This window comes from Centroberyx gerrardi, chromosome 15, assembly GCF_048128805.1.
Source record: "Centroberyx gerrardi isolate f3 chromosome 15, fCenGer3.hap1.cur.20231027, whole genome shotgun sequence".
Lineage (NCBI taxonomy): Eukaryota > Metazoa > Chordata > Actinopteri > Beryciformes > Berycidae > Centroberyx > Centroberyx gerrardi.
This window is the reverse complement of record NC_136011.1, coordinates 27,292,039-27,310,092: the sequence shown is the minus strand read 5'-3', so window position 1 is coordinate 27,310,092 and position 18,054 is coordinate 27,292,039. Positions and strand designations below refer to the sequence as shown.

Genomic DNA, 18,054 nt, shown 5'->3' with positions numbered 1-18,054 from the left:
CACAGAATTGGACATCGACTTTGTGGACAGTGTGAGAGAGAGAGTCCAGGTTTTGTTTTTTCGGGGTTCATTAGTGAAAAAACAAAACGAAACAAAGCAACAGTAAACATGTTCTCCCACACAAATGATGCAGTCCCCCTCTGAGCCAATCAATAACAAATATGTCTCCTTGATTTGACCTGTAATTGTAGCGCCCCCCCCCCCCCCCCCCCCCCCCCCATTGGACCAATCACTAAGTAAGTAAGTAAAGCTTTATTTATATAGTGACTTTTTAAAAGACAGTTTAGAAAGCATTTCCCAACAAGAGGATAAAATAAAGAAAAGACATGGAAGACATAAAAACAACTTTAAGAGAGAAACCCTTAAAAGCTATCTGAAAATAACACAATCATACACATATACAAAGTAAAATTTAAAAACCTCAAGCATTTACAAACCCCATTATGATAAAAAAAGCCAAACCTTTACAATACACACACAAAATCATACGTACACACAAATCATAACCAAATAAAAAGAAGAGACCCATACAGCCACTTTTCATAGGAAGGCCAGCCTGTGTAGTTTTGAAAATGCTGGAACTAGTGCAGATTATTTTCATTATAGATTAATCTATCGGTTATTTTTTTGATTAATCGATTAACCATTTAGTCTATAAAATGCCAAAAGTAATGACAAATGCCCATCACAAGTTCCCAGAGGCCAAAGTGATTCTTAAAATGTCTTACTTAGTCTGAGTAGCATCCAGAAAACCCAAAGTATTCATTTTATATCGATATGAAACTGAGAAAAGCAGCAAATCTTTGCATTTGTGAAGCTGTAACTAGAAAATATTTGGTATTCTTACTTGATAAATGACTAAAATGATTAGTCGATTATCAAAATTATAATCGATTAATTTTCTGCTGATAGACTAATCCATTAATCGACTAATCATAAAGTTTAAGTTTATTAAGTACTCACATGGCAGCTGACAAGTCATCTGAAATACGTGAGCATCGCAGTAGTGTTTAGTTTAAAATCATGAGATGAGAACATAATAGATTATCAAAACGTGTGATAAAAAGACATTTCAGCACATAGCCAGGTAAAAAACTGCACCAAAATATGAGCAAGTGTATATATATGTGTATATATAATAATAATAATAATAATAAACTTTATTTGTATAGCACCTTTCATACAAGAAATGCAGCTCAAAGTGCTTTACAACAGAGAAATTACATGCACCGAGTGCTTCACATAAAACTTGATAATGATAGTGAGAATAAGATAAAGAGGAGAATAGAATACATAAAATGCATCTTCACATGAAAATAGACATAGAATGAGCATAACATAAGATGGAAAATAAAACCCACTGAATAACAATAGTAAATATATGAGGAATGCATAACATAAGATGGAAAATAAAATCCACTGTAAAATAATAATAAAAATAAAGTTAAAAAATAGAGTACATAGGATGCATAAAATCAAGTAAAATACAAATTTTAAAAGAAGTGCAGCAGTGCATAAGTGCGAAGCAAAGTGAGAAAAAAATATGTGTATAATAATAATAATAATGCATAATAATAAAAAAAAAGTGTTGTGGTAAAAGAGTAAAAGACTAGGCGACAGAAAAAAGCTTTTACAAGTCTTTAATATTGTTGTAAAGTACGGACTGGAGGAGCGCAGTCACTTCCCTCCAGTTTCGTCACGGTGCGATCAGCGGTGACTGAACTGTCACCAACAGATGAACGCATTAACACGCTCTCTTCTTCCCCTCTTCCTCTTCCTCCTGCCGTCTCCCTCTCCCCTGTCTCCCCCCCCCCCCCCCCCCCCCCTCTCAGGTCAGAAGTCCTGTGTGAGTGAACCGGTCTACAGAAGGTAACTCAGCCTGAGGACTAGTGAGGTTGTCTTGATCTGACCGTAGCTGCTCCAGCTCTGCCCCTTGGTTTCAGTGAGGAATGCTAGCAGTGCTAACAAGCTATTTTAGACAAATTGAAAGACAAAAGTTGATTTTTTTTTTAGTTCAAGAAGTCTCAATTTTCTACGGAGCCCCTAAGGGGACATGGGCAAAAAAAAAAAAAATCTTTACGTTTCTGGTGAGAAAGTTAGTGATAGTGAGATAGTTTCTTGTGCGCACCAGAAACGTAAAGATTTTTTTTTTTGCCCATGTCCCCTTATGGGCTCTGTAATTTTCTTCCCTTGTGTTTGTGTGTTTAGAAGAAAATTGACGACCTAAACTGACAAAGGAATTCGTGCAAGGCTGTGATTTTGTTGTTGATGTTGTTTTTATTTGTATTTATTTATTTAGTTTTGTTTTTTTTTTCATTTTTTAAGGATTCCTGTTTTTAGGATACAACACTCCCATTGATTCTGAATAGAAATTTCCAGTGTCCCTGGTTTAACCTCATTATCTGTAGCTTCTGTGTGTTTTCTTGATCACATCTATGTTTTATTCTATAATTAAAACATACTCTATCTTACCTGTGGATTACGGTATGAGTTCGATCAGCTGTTCAGTCAATCTGTAATTCGATGTTCTTCTTACTAACATTCAGTGTGTGTTGGTTCCAGACAGAGCAGTGTGAAGGTTGAGCTGTCCAGTGAGAGTCTGGCAGAGAAGCTGGTGGTGTGGCTCACCTCAGCAGGTAAGACAACCGTCCTCCATCATCCACTTTATTAGGTACACCTAATATGGTGAAGTGGTTTAGTTTTTTGTTCAACCGAGCATTAGAATGGGCGAGATGCGTGAGCTAAACGGCCTTGACTGTGGTCTGATTGGTGGATTACACAGAACTCTGCAATACACCAAAAACATCGAGTGAGCGGCAGTTCCAAAAACACCTGAATGAGAGAGGTCAGAGGTCAGAGGTCAGAGGAGAATGGGCAGACTTCAACAGAAAGGCCACAAATGCTAAAAAAAAAAAAAAACCCCAGCTCTTTACATTTTCAAGTAAACAGGATCTTTATCTGGGGCATGTTCTATTGCCCCAAAACGTAGCAAACAGGAAGTTTAAAAGGAAACGGTAAGTGCATTCAGCGTCCTGTTGCATTATGTTTGTTATTACGGGTTATTATTGGCTAAGACACGGTTACGCGTGATAGGTGTTCATATGTAGCCAATGAAAATGCAGAATCACCCTGAACGGGGTCAAATGTGCCTCAAACGCTGCTGCAAAACATTACACACCGTTGGAAGTAAATATAGCGTTCAACCGGAAAGGTTTTAAACTGTGCAAAACTTTGAACGTGCCCCTGTTCTCCGTCCTCTGTGTTCTTTGGTTTTGGAATTGCTTTGATTTGTTGCGTATTACATCAAACGCTTCATGGACACAAGAACACAGAAAAACCGATATTGTTTGACCACAGAAATAACATCCTTCCCCCTCCTTTCATTGGTCCAGGTTTCACCCTGAAGGACCTGGAGTCCGTCCCCTTTGGCGTGGCTCTGCCAATCAGGGAGGCCATCTACCGTTGCCGGGAGCAGCCGTGTTCCGATTGGTCAGAGGAGGTCTGTCTGTTGATTGGGCGACAGGACCTGACCAAACAAGCCCACAAGATGACCGTGGCCAAGGGCAAAGCTGTGAGTGTGAAATGAGTTAAAGGGTAATTAATGCTTCTGTGTTGAACCTCTGTGGGCGTCACCGTATCTGCGCAGAGGCTGTGATTGGCCCGCTACGTATTTCCTCCTACTGTATCCGATTGATGTGGGCTGATGGTGAAGACAACATGGAGCAGATGGAAGAGAGACGGAGGAGGATCAAAAATATGTTAATTTGTACGACAACTCGCCTCCGAATCGTAAAGATTACCAGATGTCACTGAATTTGTATTGAGAAATATCCAGAACATGAGTTTCAGAGAATGTAAACTCTACTTCTTCTTCTGTTATTATTACTTCTGTCACGTTTTGCTGGTCTGCACACACAGAATCACCAACACAGAAGCATAAATGCTCTCACCGTTGGAGATACCTACGCTGTAGCTACGGCGACACTTTGATGCAAAAGTATAATTTGGCTTTAACAGCTGGAGCTTTATGTTGAAAGAGTTCAGCCAGGGAACAGTACAGGTTCCATGACATGAAACAGGGGAAACCCCATGCTGAGAATGGCAAATTTTTGTGTTTGTGCTTTGTGATTTAGGAAATAAGTGCTTATTTTTGTGTGTGTGTTTTTACATGTGTATATGCATATGCTTGTTTATGTGTGTGTGTGTGTGTGTGTGTGTGTGTGTCCAGTCTGTAGGTTCAGGTCTGTCCTTGGAGCCTCCCACCACCACAGAGGCAGATGAGGAGGAGGATGGGATGTCGGACATAATCCAGGAGGTAACAGACTAGTCTTTACTTCTTATTTATCCGGAGGTTTGCTGAGCAGAATGCTTTTGTTTCACCAGCACCTCTTAGTGCTTTATATTCATACAATTAAACATGTTTACCTGGGAGCTGCCCATGTCTACTGATGCTCACCTGCCCAGACTGGATTTTCCCAGTCAGTCCAGGGATTTGAACTAACCTTAAAGCTACTGCCACCCTCTTTAAATCCTCTTCTCTTCTCTTCTCTTCTCTCGTTTCCTTTCCTTCCCTTCTCCACACCCTCTCTTCTCCCCAACTTCCTTGCCTCTCCTCTCCTCTCCTTTCCCCTCCTCCTCCTCCTCCCCCTCCTCCTCCCCCTCTCAGGTAACAGGACTGATCTGGAGTCAGGACCTGCGGGTGCAGGAGGTGAGGAGGCTGCTGCAGAGCTCCAGGCCGGTCCGGGTCAGCGTCGTCCAGCTGCCGGAGGTTTCCGACCACGAGTACATCGAGGAGAAAGAGAACAAGTGGGTACAGTGTGTGTGTGTGTGTGTGTGTGTGTTCTGATATTTGACAGCATTGAACATGTTCACAAACTACAGGGTCACAGATTGCAGGCCTATTTATAAAAGGATCAAATAAAGACAGGCCAGGTCATCGGGTGTCAGGCTGTGTGATGAGGAGGAGTGCGTGATTTGCTTCTGTGTGTTGACGTATATTTCCGAATGAAACAGAAAGTTAGGGCGGGAAGCATCAGTGGGAGGGGCTATTTGAATATTAATGAGATATGGAGGAAGTGGGTGGACAGCAGTCTGCACTCGAGTTTTAGGTAAAGCAGCCAGAAACTCTCCTTCGTCCATGTTGCAGCTGAACTGATCTGCAGGCTAGAAACAGGAGGCGGGGGAATAACTTTAACAGTTATCAAGTGCAGAATGAGTCATCAACAGAAATGTGCTGTTTCCTGGAAAGAGACGGTCTGTTAATTTTGATATAACATTTCTAGGAATCAACTTTTTTGTCATTTTTTTGGCCTGTATTGGTGAATAGGTGAACAATAAGTCTAGAAACATTGGCAAAAAAAAACAAAAAAGTTATTTTTCATTTCATGGGGTCTTTAAATGGCCATAATGTCTTTGTACCCTGGTGAACATCTGGAATATCGAAATCTTATTTAAATGCTTATTTAATTTTGTAGGTTCAAAGAAAGTGTGTGTGTCTGAGTGTTTCCGTTGTCTTTGTTCTCATCCCTCTCTTTTTTGAAATGTTTTCTTTCACTCTTTTTCCTACCTGTCTTTATCCGTTTATCTTTTCTTTGACTCACTTTTCTGTCTCTGTCTCTATGTCTTTTCTTGTGTCTTTCTGTCTGTCTCTCTCTCTCTCTCTCTCTCTCTCTCTCTCTGTGTCCTACAGTTTTACACAAAAAAATGTGAGTTGCTGGCTGTAATCAACCTAATTAGACCTCTTATTGATCATATTAATCTGACTGAGTCTTGGTATTTCTTTTGTTCTCTCTCTCTCTCCCTCCCTCCCTCCCTCCCTCCCTCCCTCCCTCCCAGACTCCTCCAGCTGTGTCAGCGGACCATGGCTCTCCCAGTGGGTCGCGGCCTCTTCACTCTCTTCTCCTACCATCCTGTACCGACCGAACCTTTACCTGTGCCAAAACTCAACCTGACAGGTAATCTGGTTTCCTTACATGGAGGAAACACACACACACACACACACACACACACACACACACACACACACACACACACACACACACACACTCTTAGCCTTTCTGCTATGTCCTGGCAATACAGTGTGAGAGTTCACAAAACCTGAAATCCACTCTGGTAGGCTGGTGAGTATCTTGAATTTGAATTCATGTAAAGCACTTCAAGAAGGCTACACAAACCTGAGTAGAAATGGTACATTTTAAACTTGTGTATTTAGAGGATATCATACATGGCTTACGTTGTTGAGGTCTCTCTTCAACCCCAAGTTGAACACAAAGATCTCAAATGTTAGGAAAACCTTATTTTTCATCTTAATATGTAAAGGGTTTTATTGAGTACGCTTGCTCTTTTTCGGCATCATCCTGCTTCAAATTCATACAGCTCAGTAGGGATAAGATAAGATTGGGGGGGGGGGGGTATAATATCAATATTGTGATATCAGACTAGAGATCCTCTGGGATTTTGCTTATCGTAATATTGTGATATAGCTTGAATGTTGTCTTTTCCTGGTCTTAATGCTGCGTTACAGTTATCTTGACTGTTATAATGTTATAGAGTGAGATGAACAGTGAAAGCCTCGACCTGCTTCTCCATCATATCCGCATTAACCTGCTAATGCTCGTTTCTCAAAGTTTCCTCATGTGTAATTATCTTCTGAGAGCACCGGGACTCATCCCCAAAATATGAGGTATTGGGTCAAAAACATTGTGACATCTGATTTTGTCAGTGTCGCCCAGCCCTGATTTCCAGATGAGAGCTTCCCAGTAAAAAACACCTTCTTCACCTGGTGCCCGCTGAGCAGCTCCACTGCAGCAGTTGGGGGGGGGTCAGGTGCCTTGCTCAAGAGTAGTCAGTGAGGGAGAGGAGAGGAGAGAATTATTCATGCATTCACCCAGCCGGCCCGAGGATTCAAACTACTGACCGTCCAGATGTACCACTTCAACCCCCTTCAGCTGTCTTTTGCATTTCTGTTCATCTGTGAAACTCTCTAATCTATCTAATCTGTCTGTGATAATATGTATTTCTGTATTTATATCTACATCATATATTTCTACATCTTTGTCCCCCCCCCCCCCCCCCCAGGCCGTGCTCCTCCCAGGAACACCATGGTGGATCTGAACAGCGGGAACATCGACGTTCCTCCCAACATGACCAGCTGGTCCAGCTTCCATAACGGAGTGGCTGCTGGACTCAAAATCGCCCCGGCTTCCCAGGTCAGACTGATGGCCGGGCTTCACCAAAATAAAGTGAAAAGTGAATGACGTAGAGAAGATAAAGTGTGTGTGGTGAGGTCACACACCTCACCACACACACTTTATCTTCTCTACGTCTCTGCAGTCGGTTATTATTATTATTATTTTTATTATCTTTGTGAAACCTGCAGATTCCCTGACCCTAGTACACACACTCACACATTTCTTAAGAGTTTGTGATGTACTTTTTCTAGCTCTTCTACAGTAAATAAACTTCCCTTAATCTGGTATAAATAAACGTGACGCGACTCGATGACGGAGCCTCTCTCTCTCTGGTTGTGTTTCAGGTGGACTCAGCCTGGATCGCCTACAACAAGCCGAAGAGTCCTGAGCTGGCCAATGAGTACGCAGGCTTCCTCATGGCCCTGGGCCTCAACGGACACCTCACCAAGCTGGCCACGCTCAACATACACGACTACCTCACCAAGGTACACACACACACACACACACACACACAGAGGCGTGTACTGGGAGCCACATGGAAGCGACCTCTAACTGTATCAGTGTTAGTTCCACGCTCTACCCATTGAGTTACAAAACAGAAACAAAGAACAAACACAAACTCAAATCATACACACACACACACACACACACACACACACATATCCGGGGTTTAAAGTAATACCTTCATACCTGAACATTTCAGTTTACAGTAGTGCTGTAAATGACTGTTTTTCACTAAGATATAAACACATACAAACAAGAAAATGCACGAACACAAACACACACGAGGCGCTGTGCAAATATCAAACTCAAATACCGTTTACACAGCTACACACACGCACACTCATTCACTCACACACACACACACGCTGTTTCTGTGGATGAGTGAAAATGAGAGCTGTGAACCGGCCTCGGGAACCAGGCGGCCAGTCAGAGTGAAACTGCTCTCTGAGAACCTCGAGATGGGGCGAGTCCTCTCCCATTTTCAGGCGAGAAAAACAACAGGATGCAGCGAGCTGAACGCCATCAGACCGGGCTGAAGAAACGCTGAATAAAAAGCCGGTCGTAAAGATAAGATTATAGATATATGAACCAAGAGGAACCGGCACACCGATTATCCACGCCAGGGCCGGGGTCGATTCACTTTCGACTCGCATTCAGTTCAGAAGAATGAGAGAGAGCTTTCATTCTCAGTCATTTCTCTATGAATTGGCAAAAAAAAAAATATTCTCATGACAGATCTTTAAATATTTGAATGTGGAAGGAAATCCGCTTACTGAATTGGGTTGAATTGGAAGTGAATTGATCCTGATCCACACAAAAGGCTGCCGGTCCAAAAAAAGATGTTGTGCTTCAATGCTTCAGGGTAGGGGGAAAAAAATGCATGAATATGAATACATAGTGTAAAAAAGGAGAAGGTTTCAGTCCAAATTACCATCAGTTTCAATATCAGCGCTCTTTTCACACCTAAGCTATGTTTCTCAATAGGTGCTCAACCCAAAATAGCACAAAGGCAAGTTAGATTAGCCTAGATCTTGTGTCTTGGTGATAATTTGAACTGCAAGATGTTTTTGTATATTTTCTACAAGGCATTTGTGTTCCAGTTTCAGAAGTGTTTTTATTTTTTTTTACCTTGCCTTATACGGCTTCAAACTGGATTTATATAGTTTTATTTTTGACCATAAACGGTTGCTATGTGTGTTTGATGTTAAAATTGTTGTTCCTTGTGAGTCCACAATTCATAAAAGACTCTTATGTACAAATGCTGTCGTGATTTATGAAACGATGAACTTGATACCACAATTTCTCCACTTTTCTGGGATAAATCAAAATCCTAAACTAACTAATTTCATTATTTAAGATGTGAATACCATCGATATAATTCAATTTGTTTAGTTCAAATCATACAGTGTACTTTGAAATGATTATACAGTGCAGTCGGATTCGCTTCTATTTATTTACACACCGTTTACAATAAATATACAGGAATGTATCTTGCAGCAGAGGCATATTGACATATTGAAAGACGGTAAAATAAAAACCAGATTCAGTAATTGAGGCTGTTGAGTTTGAATGGAAGACGACACCGGAGCCTGTTAGTCGCTCGTGGTTTTCACTGGTTTCTATTCTCGCTCTGAATGAGAAATTACAGAACTGACTTACCTTGGATCAGTTCATCAGAACTGTGTTGGGTTGCGGTTGAGAGAAAATGTGGAGAGGTGTGTGTGTGTGTGTGTGTGTGTGTGTGTGTGTGTGTGTGTGTGTGTGTGTGTGAGAATGAGAGAGTGTTTCTGAACTTTTGAACATCCTGGCCTTTTCCCCCCACTACTGTAGCCTTTTAACTGCAAAGTAAGAGTATGAATTGTTTTAAGCTTACTTTTATTTTATTTTATTTTATTTTTTTAAATCTTTTTCCAGGGGAAAAAAATCTATTTCTAATCTGAATCTAATTTATCTTAACTATCTAATCTCATCTATTTTCTGTGAGCAGCACTTACTGTATATTGCGGTTAACTTTTATTCATTTAGTCACACAGTTTGATCTTTTCCTGGATTTCTCTCTCTGATCTTTTTTCTTTTTGTCATCACATTTGTTTTTGCAGAAAAAAAAGAGGTTTGAAGTCAACTGATTGTCAGTCGGTTGGTTGATGGAGTGATTGATCTCCAACCATCATGAACAAAAACAGTAGTTGTAAATGTTTTCAGCAAATTGGCTGCTGAATGGCAAAGAAGAAGACAGTCTGTTGGTGTTAAACATAGGAGGAACCTGGTCTGCCTATGATTATTAAATATGCACTCACACACACACACACACACACACACACACACACACACACACACACACACAGACTGTCCACAGGGGTCTAATGGAAGCTGTCAGTCATGGTGAGCCGGTGTGTTTCCCTCTCAGGAAGCCAATTTATTCTCAGAGAGTGACAGATGCCACAGTCACAGTCAGAGCTGATTAGACTGGAAGTCATTTGTCTCTGCAGAGCTGCTCCTCCACCTGATGGGACTGTTTACAGTTTACTGAAGTGTGTGCACCAGGGCTGAACGATTTTGAAAAAATATCTAATTGCGATTATTTTCACTGATATTGCAATTGCGAGATGATTTGCGATATTAGAGGGAATGATCATTTTTACATCATTATTCTCATTTTCATTGAAAAACGTATTAAAATGATTATGGTGTGATTTTTGCGGGGATCTGTACCAAATAAAGATGTTTTCTTAAGTCTGTAGAATATGATGTGTAGGCCAGGACATCTCTGCAGCACGACAATATTTCATTTAAAATGGTATTTTGACACATTTCGCCTTTAACAAATATTGCACCTCCTGCGATTTGAAAATTGCGGTAGGCCATATTGCGATTTCGATAAAATTTCGATTAATTGTTCAGCCCTAATGTGCACTCATGGGACCGGACGGTGCTTTGGATAAAAGTGTCTCTCTCCCAAAATGCTGTTACGTTAAAGTCACACTGAATTGAAAAAAATACTGTTTCACCTTTTTAGCTCATTCTAACAACATACAACTATTTGACAATTTATGCCACAAAAATGACAAAAATGTTATTGTATTTTTATATCTCTCATAATCTCTATAATCTCATTACTTTTACTTCCTGGAAAACAGAAACTCTTTAGTGGTGACTTCATTGTGTACCAGGGGGCGACATAAAAACTTCTCTCCCTAAATGATCTCCCATTGGTTTACAGTTTTGAATGATCCCTGATCCCTGAATTATGCCCCGCCCCGACATCCTGTTTCAACAGGAAATACATCACATTAAGGAAGCAAGATGCCCTCGAAATACCGTTTCATTGTGACTTGTGAAATGCTATTAACTGAATTTTACAACTGAAACATCTCAGCTTTCAAAATGTCACTCCACTTTTTTGGACAAACCACTGTAAAGGTTTTCGAAATCACAGAAATCAAGGAAAAAGTGGTCAGAATCATTTTAGTCCTTCTCTCAAACCCCCAAAATCCAAATCCGTTGGCCTCTCTGGTGTTAAAGGTGCTACCTGTCTGTCCCGTCCCCTGCAGGGCCACGAGATGACCAGTATCGGGCTCCTGCTGGGCGTGTCTTCAGCCAAACTGGGCACCATGGACATGTCAATCACCCGCCTGCTCAGTATACACATCCCCGCCCTGCTCCCGCCCACTTCTACTGAGCTGGACGTACCGCACAACGTACAGGTAAGTGTGTGTCTGTGTCTGTGTGTGTGTGTGTGTGTGTGTGTTTAGTTTACATATATACATGAGCACACCTCAGCATGTGCGAGTTAGAGCTGCACGATTCAAAAATGATAATCCTGATTATTTTGCTAAATATATTGTGACCAAATTATTAATCAGGATTATTTGTCTCGGTTTCAGGAAACAAAATTATTTTGTTGCACCTAAACACATATTTTCACTTTTTCCAGTGCAGTATTTCTCAGTGTAGAGAGAGAAGGATTTTCCTCTCTGACGTTGGGCCGATCCGTTGTTTTCCACTTTGCTGCGTTTTTCCAAAGATGCTCTACATGAGGTTTCTCTGCTGCTTCTCCAGCTGAACTTTAGTTTTGGTCACATGGTACGTGCTGCTCATTCAAAGGCTGTGATTGGTCAGGTGTAATGGAGGCGATTGATATACCACACCGGGACTTTCAGGGGGAATGAAAATATAACAAACGCTTCAATATCGCTAAAATGACTAGATTATTAATTGTGGAAACATAAAATCACAATGTACGATGATCTATTGTGCAGCTCTAGTATGTGTGAGGTGTGTCAGGATGTACAAAATGTGTGCTAGTGTCTGCATTTGGTTGAAACATTAAACTTAACATAATCCCTTTCTATTCTATTCTACTCTACTGTGCAGGTTGCTGCTGTGGTTGGCATTGGGCTGGTGTACCAGGGAACCGGACACAGACACAATGCTGAAGTCCTGCTGGCTGAGATAGGTGTGTGTGTGTGTGTGTGAGAGAAAGAGACAAATTGTGATATGGCATAAACACATAATGATAACACTTAATGACATCATGTTTATAACCACACACACAAGGAAATAGCCTTTTTACCCAGGGAGTAGGACCTGTATTAAATATAGTTTTAAAGGGAAAACTTGTGTGGAGTGTGTGTGTCCAGTGCTGCTGAACACAACTGAGTCATGGATTGTGGAGTTCAGCAAGAGGGCAACACGCCTAATGTTTTGTACATGCAGCCTAAATAGATATGTTAAAGTGCGCGTGTGTGTGTGTGTGTGTGTGTGTGTGTGTGTGTGTGTGTGTGTGTGTGTGTTTCAGGTCGACCTCCTGGTCCAGAGATGGAGTATTGTACAGACAGAGAGTCGTACTCACTAGCAGCCGGACTGGCCCTGGGCATGGTCTGTCTGGGGGTGAGTTGCACACACACACACACACACACACACACACACACACACACTACAGACCAACACATGCAAACATGCACACATACTCTCTTGGAGTAAATTACGCACACGCATGCACACCTTGATTGTGCTTCATATACATAACATCACATCAGTGGTTTTGGATCAGAGAGTATTCATTAATTTAGAGTTCAGTGTTGTAATTTACTTTTTTGGTGAACCCACTTTCCCTCAACCAGCCTCTTCTACTTCTACTGCAGTTAGTGATTTCCTACGTTTCCCAGAATGCCTTTTGACAACCCCCAGAGAAGGAACGTGACCTTGTTGCATTCAGCTGTGGGTTGCACGTGTAGGTGGAGAGAGAGAGAGATTGTGATAGCATAGTAAGAGCAAGAGAGCGAGTTTTTCCGGTTGAGAAAAAGCGAGAGTCCCACCCTTTACTCAAACCCCAACCTGTCTCTCTGCTGCAGTGCATTCTGGTCTCTCTCCTGCTCCTGTGGGTGGAGAAACTGGTCTCTCTCCTCTTCTACGATGGATTTCTCCCTGTATGATTGTTGAACGTCTCTCGGTGCAAAATGGCAGCTCTAGAAAGAAGCCCTCGCTCTTTGATTCTGAGGGACTGACACCAAAACCTGACGTTTACCGCTGATGTTTTACATCCTGAAACATTTTCTCATATCAGACTCCATCGTAGCTGCTGGGAACATCTGGAGGTGACGTCACCTCGTCTACAATTGGCCCCAGTTATCCCTGAATAAGAAAGGAATAAGACAAATACACCACCAGACAACAAAATGGACCCAGAAATGCAAAGTGCATTGCCAATAGCTGTTTTTGTAACAGTGTTAAAGCGTTTTAGAGTGGATTCTTCCTTTAAGGTGAGAGCTGAATGAAAGAATCAATAGGATGAGTGAATAGAGAGCTCTCTCACGCTCCCTTGAGACAAACCTCATGTAAAGGTGTTATAATGCACTTGCTGCTTCTTATTGTTCCTGTTCAGTGAGAAAGAGGAACAAGAGAAATTCTCACACTGTGTCACAATGACCTCTCTGTCTCTTTGTCTCTTCCTTTCTCTCTCCATCCCTCCTTCCCCCTCTCTTCTTCGTCTCATCGGTTTCTGCCTCTGTTTGACATCATCCCTCCATATCTCCCTCCATATCTCCCCCATCACCTGACCTCATTTTACTTATTCCCTCTCTCTCTCTCCCCTCCCCTCCCCACCCATCTGGACTCGCCTTCCTCTCATCTCCAACCCCTCCTTTCTTCTTTTCCTCATCACCACCGTTCCCTCCACCTCTCGTTCGTCATTTCTTCACCCTCTTTTCCTCCCTTTCCTCTCTACCTTTCTCCCTCGACCATATATCCCTACTTCCCTCTTTCCCCTCCCCTCCTTCCCTCCTCTTTCCCTCTTTCCTCCCCTCTCTCTCATCATCTTCCCTCCCTCCCTCCCTGCAGCATGGCAGTAACCTGATTGGTATGACGGACCTGAACGTCCCGGAGCAGCTGTATCAGTATATGGTGGGGGGGCACCGCAGGGCCCAGGCCGGGGCCAACCGGGAGAGACACAAGTCCCCCAGCTACCAGATCAAGGTCAGACGGACAAATCTGTGTCCCCCCTGCCCACAAAAATCAGAATTCCATAATTTTTACTGTCTGTACTGTCTAATAAATGAAGAATGTGTGGAAAAATCATCTTTGAAAACATTAGGGGTTTACAGTTGTCTCACAAACCTTCAAAAAGAGAGATATTTGAAAAAAGGTAGTTTAGTTTTAAAGGTAGCGCTGTGGGTGCAGGGCCATCCAGTAACATTACAAGTAAACCTGAATTGAACAAACAGTTGGTTTTTGGCTTTACTAAATAGCTAACTAGCCAGCCGGCTAATTAGTAAAGCAACGGTTAACATGCAGCTACTAACCACTATTAGCTTCTAGACATGTAATGTTATCTATAGTGTCAAATCAGATGTGTTTACAACAAGGCAATGATAGACCAGACACTACAAACTATGATGTTATTGTTGCTGGGATTTGAGGACCTCCAATATGGCCGCCTAAGGATGCATTATGTCACCTGAAAGCCCTCTATGAGAATTTGTCAGCTGTGTTTGTGTGACGCTGTTAATGATGCTTCCAGGAGGGTGACACCATCAACGTGGACGTGACGTGTCCCGGAGCCACGCTGGCCCTCGCCATGATCTACCTCAAGACCAACAACAGGTGAGAACAGGAAAACAAAACAACTAAATAAACACAATGGCAGTAGCACTTGTAGTAGTAATAGTACTGCTACTTACTATTCTAATTTAGAATATATATAATATAATCATAATAACACCTTTATTTGAATAGCATGTTTCATATAACAATTGCAGCTCAAATTTCTAACAGTCTTTGTAAGTCGCTTTGAGTAAGAGCTTCAGCTTATTGCCTAATCTAAAAGGTAATGTAACTGCAAGTGTAAAGACCGTGTGCATGCATCCATCATGAGCCTGACTGGAGAAGACGTGACATGACTCCAGCTCTCCGCATGCGAACACCTAGCAGAGCATCGTAACCTCGCTGTGCAGAATCACACCGCTCAGTCGCTCCCGTCTTCCCATCACACCACTCTCTTCTTCTGCCGGTCAAGAGGTTTCAGTCTTCGGCGAGGCTCATCCGACGCCGCCTCCCGATTGGCTGAGAGGCTGCTGAAGGACGGTATTAACACCCCCTTGTCGCTTCCTGGTTCTGTCCCCTAGGTCGATTGCTGATTGGCTGAAAGCTCCAGACACCATGTTCCTGCTGGACTTCATCAAACCTGAGTTTCTGCTGCTGAGGGTGAGTGTGGGAGTGTGTGTTCATCACTACTTTTTCCATTTTTCTCTGGTCTGTGAGAACTTTTCACAGTGAACGAGTGTCTCTCTCTCTCTCTCTCTCTCTCTCTCTCTCTCTCTCTCTCTCTCTCTCTCTCTCTCTCTCTCTCTCTCTCTCTCTCTCTACTAGACCCTTGCCAGATGTATTATCATGTGGGATGAGATCCTGCCTAATGCTGAGTGGGTCAGCAGTAATGTGCCTCAGGTGAGAAAATACACACACGCACACACACACACACACAAACAGCATTAAGTCAACAAGTGCAGTGCCCTGCTGCTGCACAGAGCACTGTTCGCCCTGCCCCGCCCCGCTGCTGCACAGAGCGCCGTTCGCCCCGCCCTGCTGCTGCACAGAGCGCCGTTCGCCCCGCCCCGCTGCTGCACAGAGCGCCGTTCGCCCCACCCTGCTGCTGCACAGAGCGCCGTTCGCCCCGCCCCGCTGCTGCACAGAGCGCCGTTCGCCCCGCCCCGCTGCTGCACAGAGTGCCGTTCGCCCCGCCCCGCTGCTGCACAGAGCGCCGTTCACCCCGCCCCGCTGCTGCACAGAGCGCCGTTCGCCCCGCCCCGCTGCTGCACAGAGCGCCGTTCGCCCCGCCCCGCTGCTGCACAGAGCGCTGTTCGCTTGTTTATTCAAAGTTTATTAATATTGAACGTGTCGCGTGTCCAAATTGCACCAAATCTGACACTGCACGTCCTCGGGTCCCCAGCAATACACCCGCCAAGTGTGAAGTAGATCGGACGAATGGTTATGCGGATATGTGAAGGACACACACACACACACATACATACAGACAGAGATTCCTTGCTTTATAGAGAGACTAGTGCAGTGCCCGTTCAAAACGTGCCCGTCCGGAACGGGTCGCTTGCTGCTTGCAGCTTTCTCGAGAACCGCTCATCCAAACAACTTCACTGCCTCCACCTCTGTTTTTTTTTCTCCTGTGTGTGCTCGTTCTTCTCTCTCGGGCAGTTTAACTGAACGGTTCTCGAGATATGCCAAGGACACACACACACACACACACACACACACAGACAGAGATTCCTCAAATTAGTAGATAGATGAGTCACAGTGACTTGTACATGTAATGAAGTCCTAGCTATAAAGTTTTTTCCATTTCTTTTTTTCTCTCGATTTTTACAGCCACATCAGTGGAACAGGGGGGGTTGGGGGTTGAACTCACTTTCAGATTTTTGGCATGCTGGAAAGTTTCTCATATCCAGCAATACCTTGTCAGAAATGAGTAACCTTTTGTTGTTGTTGTTTGTTTATTTGTTTATTTGTTAGGATCCCCATTAGCTTTGCCCTAAAGCACAGCTAGTCTTCCTGGGGTCCACATTTAAAAACATACATTAAACATTACAGTCAACACAAATGGCAAACATAAACATAAACATAAGACATATATTTAAAAAAAGAACAAAACAAAAACAAAACAAAACAAAACAAAACCAAAACAAAAAAAAAAACATTAATCTGTATGAGTAAAACTTGCACTGATGACTCTCTCAACAGTTGCCGGCAAACACTACAAATCTGCATATGCATAGCATCCTACAAATATGATGTTCCTAGGTGTTTCCTTATTTGCTTTTTAAACATTGTTGTTGTTGTTGTTGTTGTTGTTAGAGTATAGAGCATGCTCAGCAAACCTTCCCAGGATAAATAAAGCTTAGAAATATAAATATGTCTGTCTGTTAAGGTTTGTTGACATTTGTTTTGTGTCCAGATAATCCAGGAGAATATCGGCAACACGGCCGTGTCAGAGGACATGAACATGGAGACGCTGGCGTGAGTGTCAAAGACAAAATATGGAATTTAAAATTTAGCAAATTCATGATTGTTCATTTACATTATTATTTTCTTTAGCATTGATAGTCATATTCTTGCTTGTGTTATCAGGGAAATCAGATGTATTCACGATTATTTATTTATGTTGCCATTGTGTCCAGGTGTGGTAGTGATGTTTCCAGATGAATGTCCAGAGAACATGTTTGTTTTGACATGTGTGACGTGTGTTCCTCTCAGTCAGGCTCATGACTACATCATAGCCGGAGCCTGTATGGCGGTGGGCTTCCGCTTCGCCGGCTCCGCCAACTCCGACGCCTTCGACTGTCTCTACAAGTTCGCCAGGAGATTCATGAAGTGTCTGACCTCCACTACAGCCGCCGTGGTGAGTGTGTGTGTGTGTGTGTGTGTGTGTGTGTGTGTGTGTGTGGCATCTATTTAAATCGCTTCTCAAAGCACATGTGTACAGGAAAACCTTTTCATAGTGTTCTTTTATGTCCTGTTTTATCCCTGTTCCAAGTAAACCGGCCCGCTTTCTATTGTATTTCATTCTCATTGTCCTTGTTTCCTTTTATCTGCTCTTTCAATTGTATTTATTTATCCTGTTTTGTAAAGCGCTTTGTAAAGGCTGTTTGGAAAAGGGTGATAGAAATAACATTTATTAATATTGTATGTGTGTGTATGCATGTGTGTTCATGTGTGTTCTTGTACTCTTATCCTCATAAGGACCCAAATGTCCTCACATATCTATCTGTATCTGTTTATTGCAGTTGATCTGTGTATTCAACATCTTGTATCGTTTCTTTTGTCTCCATTACATAATGTTCATTACAACCTCCAA

The 18,054-nt window shown here is 42.6% G+C and overlaps 1 protein-coding gene across 1 annotated transcript in view; it reads left to right on the top strand.

Annotated features, from left to right (window-relative positions):
* The window catches only part of anapc1 (anaphase promoting complex subunit 1), an 80,267-nt gene that overhangs the window by 37,156 nt on the left and 25,057 nt on the right, over positions 1-18,054 (top strand). The window contains exons 26-42 of the mRNA XM_078288682.1: positions 1,833-1,869; positions 2,563-2,636; positions 3,393-3,571; positions 4,229-4,315; positions 4,667-4,806; positions 5,836-5,954; positions 7,078-7,208; positions 7,535-7,675; positions 11,246-11,398; positions 12,069-12,150; positions 12,493-12,584; positions 14,034-14,168; positions 14,713-14,795; positions 15,317-15,395; positions 15,561-15,635; positions 17,155-17,216; positions 17,454-17,598. Coding sequence (XP_078144808.1) covers positions 1,833-1,869; positions 2,563-2,636; positions 3,393-3,571; positions 4,229-4,315; positions 4,667-4,806; positions 5,836-5,954; positions 7,078-7,208; positions 7,535-7,675; positions 11,246-11,398; positions 12,069-12,150; positions 12,493-12,584; positions 14,034-14,168; positions 14,713-14,795; positions 15,317-15,395; positions 15,561-15,635; positions 17,155-17,216; positions 17,454-17,598 — 1,814 coding nt within the window. The remainder of the gene's footprint in view (positions 1-1,832; positions 1,870-2,562; positions 2,637-3,392; positions 3,572-4,228; positions 4,316-4,666; positions 4,807-5,835; positions 5,955-7,077; positions 7,209-7,534; positions 7,676-11,245; positions 11,399-12,068; positions 12,151-12,492; positions 12,585-14,033; positions 14,169-14,712; positions 14,796-15,316; positions 15,396-15,560; positions 15,636-17,154; positions 17,217-17,453; positions 17,599-18,054) is intronic.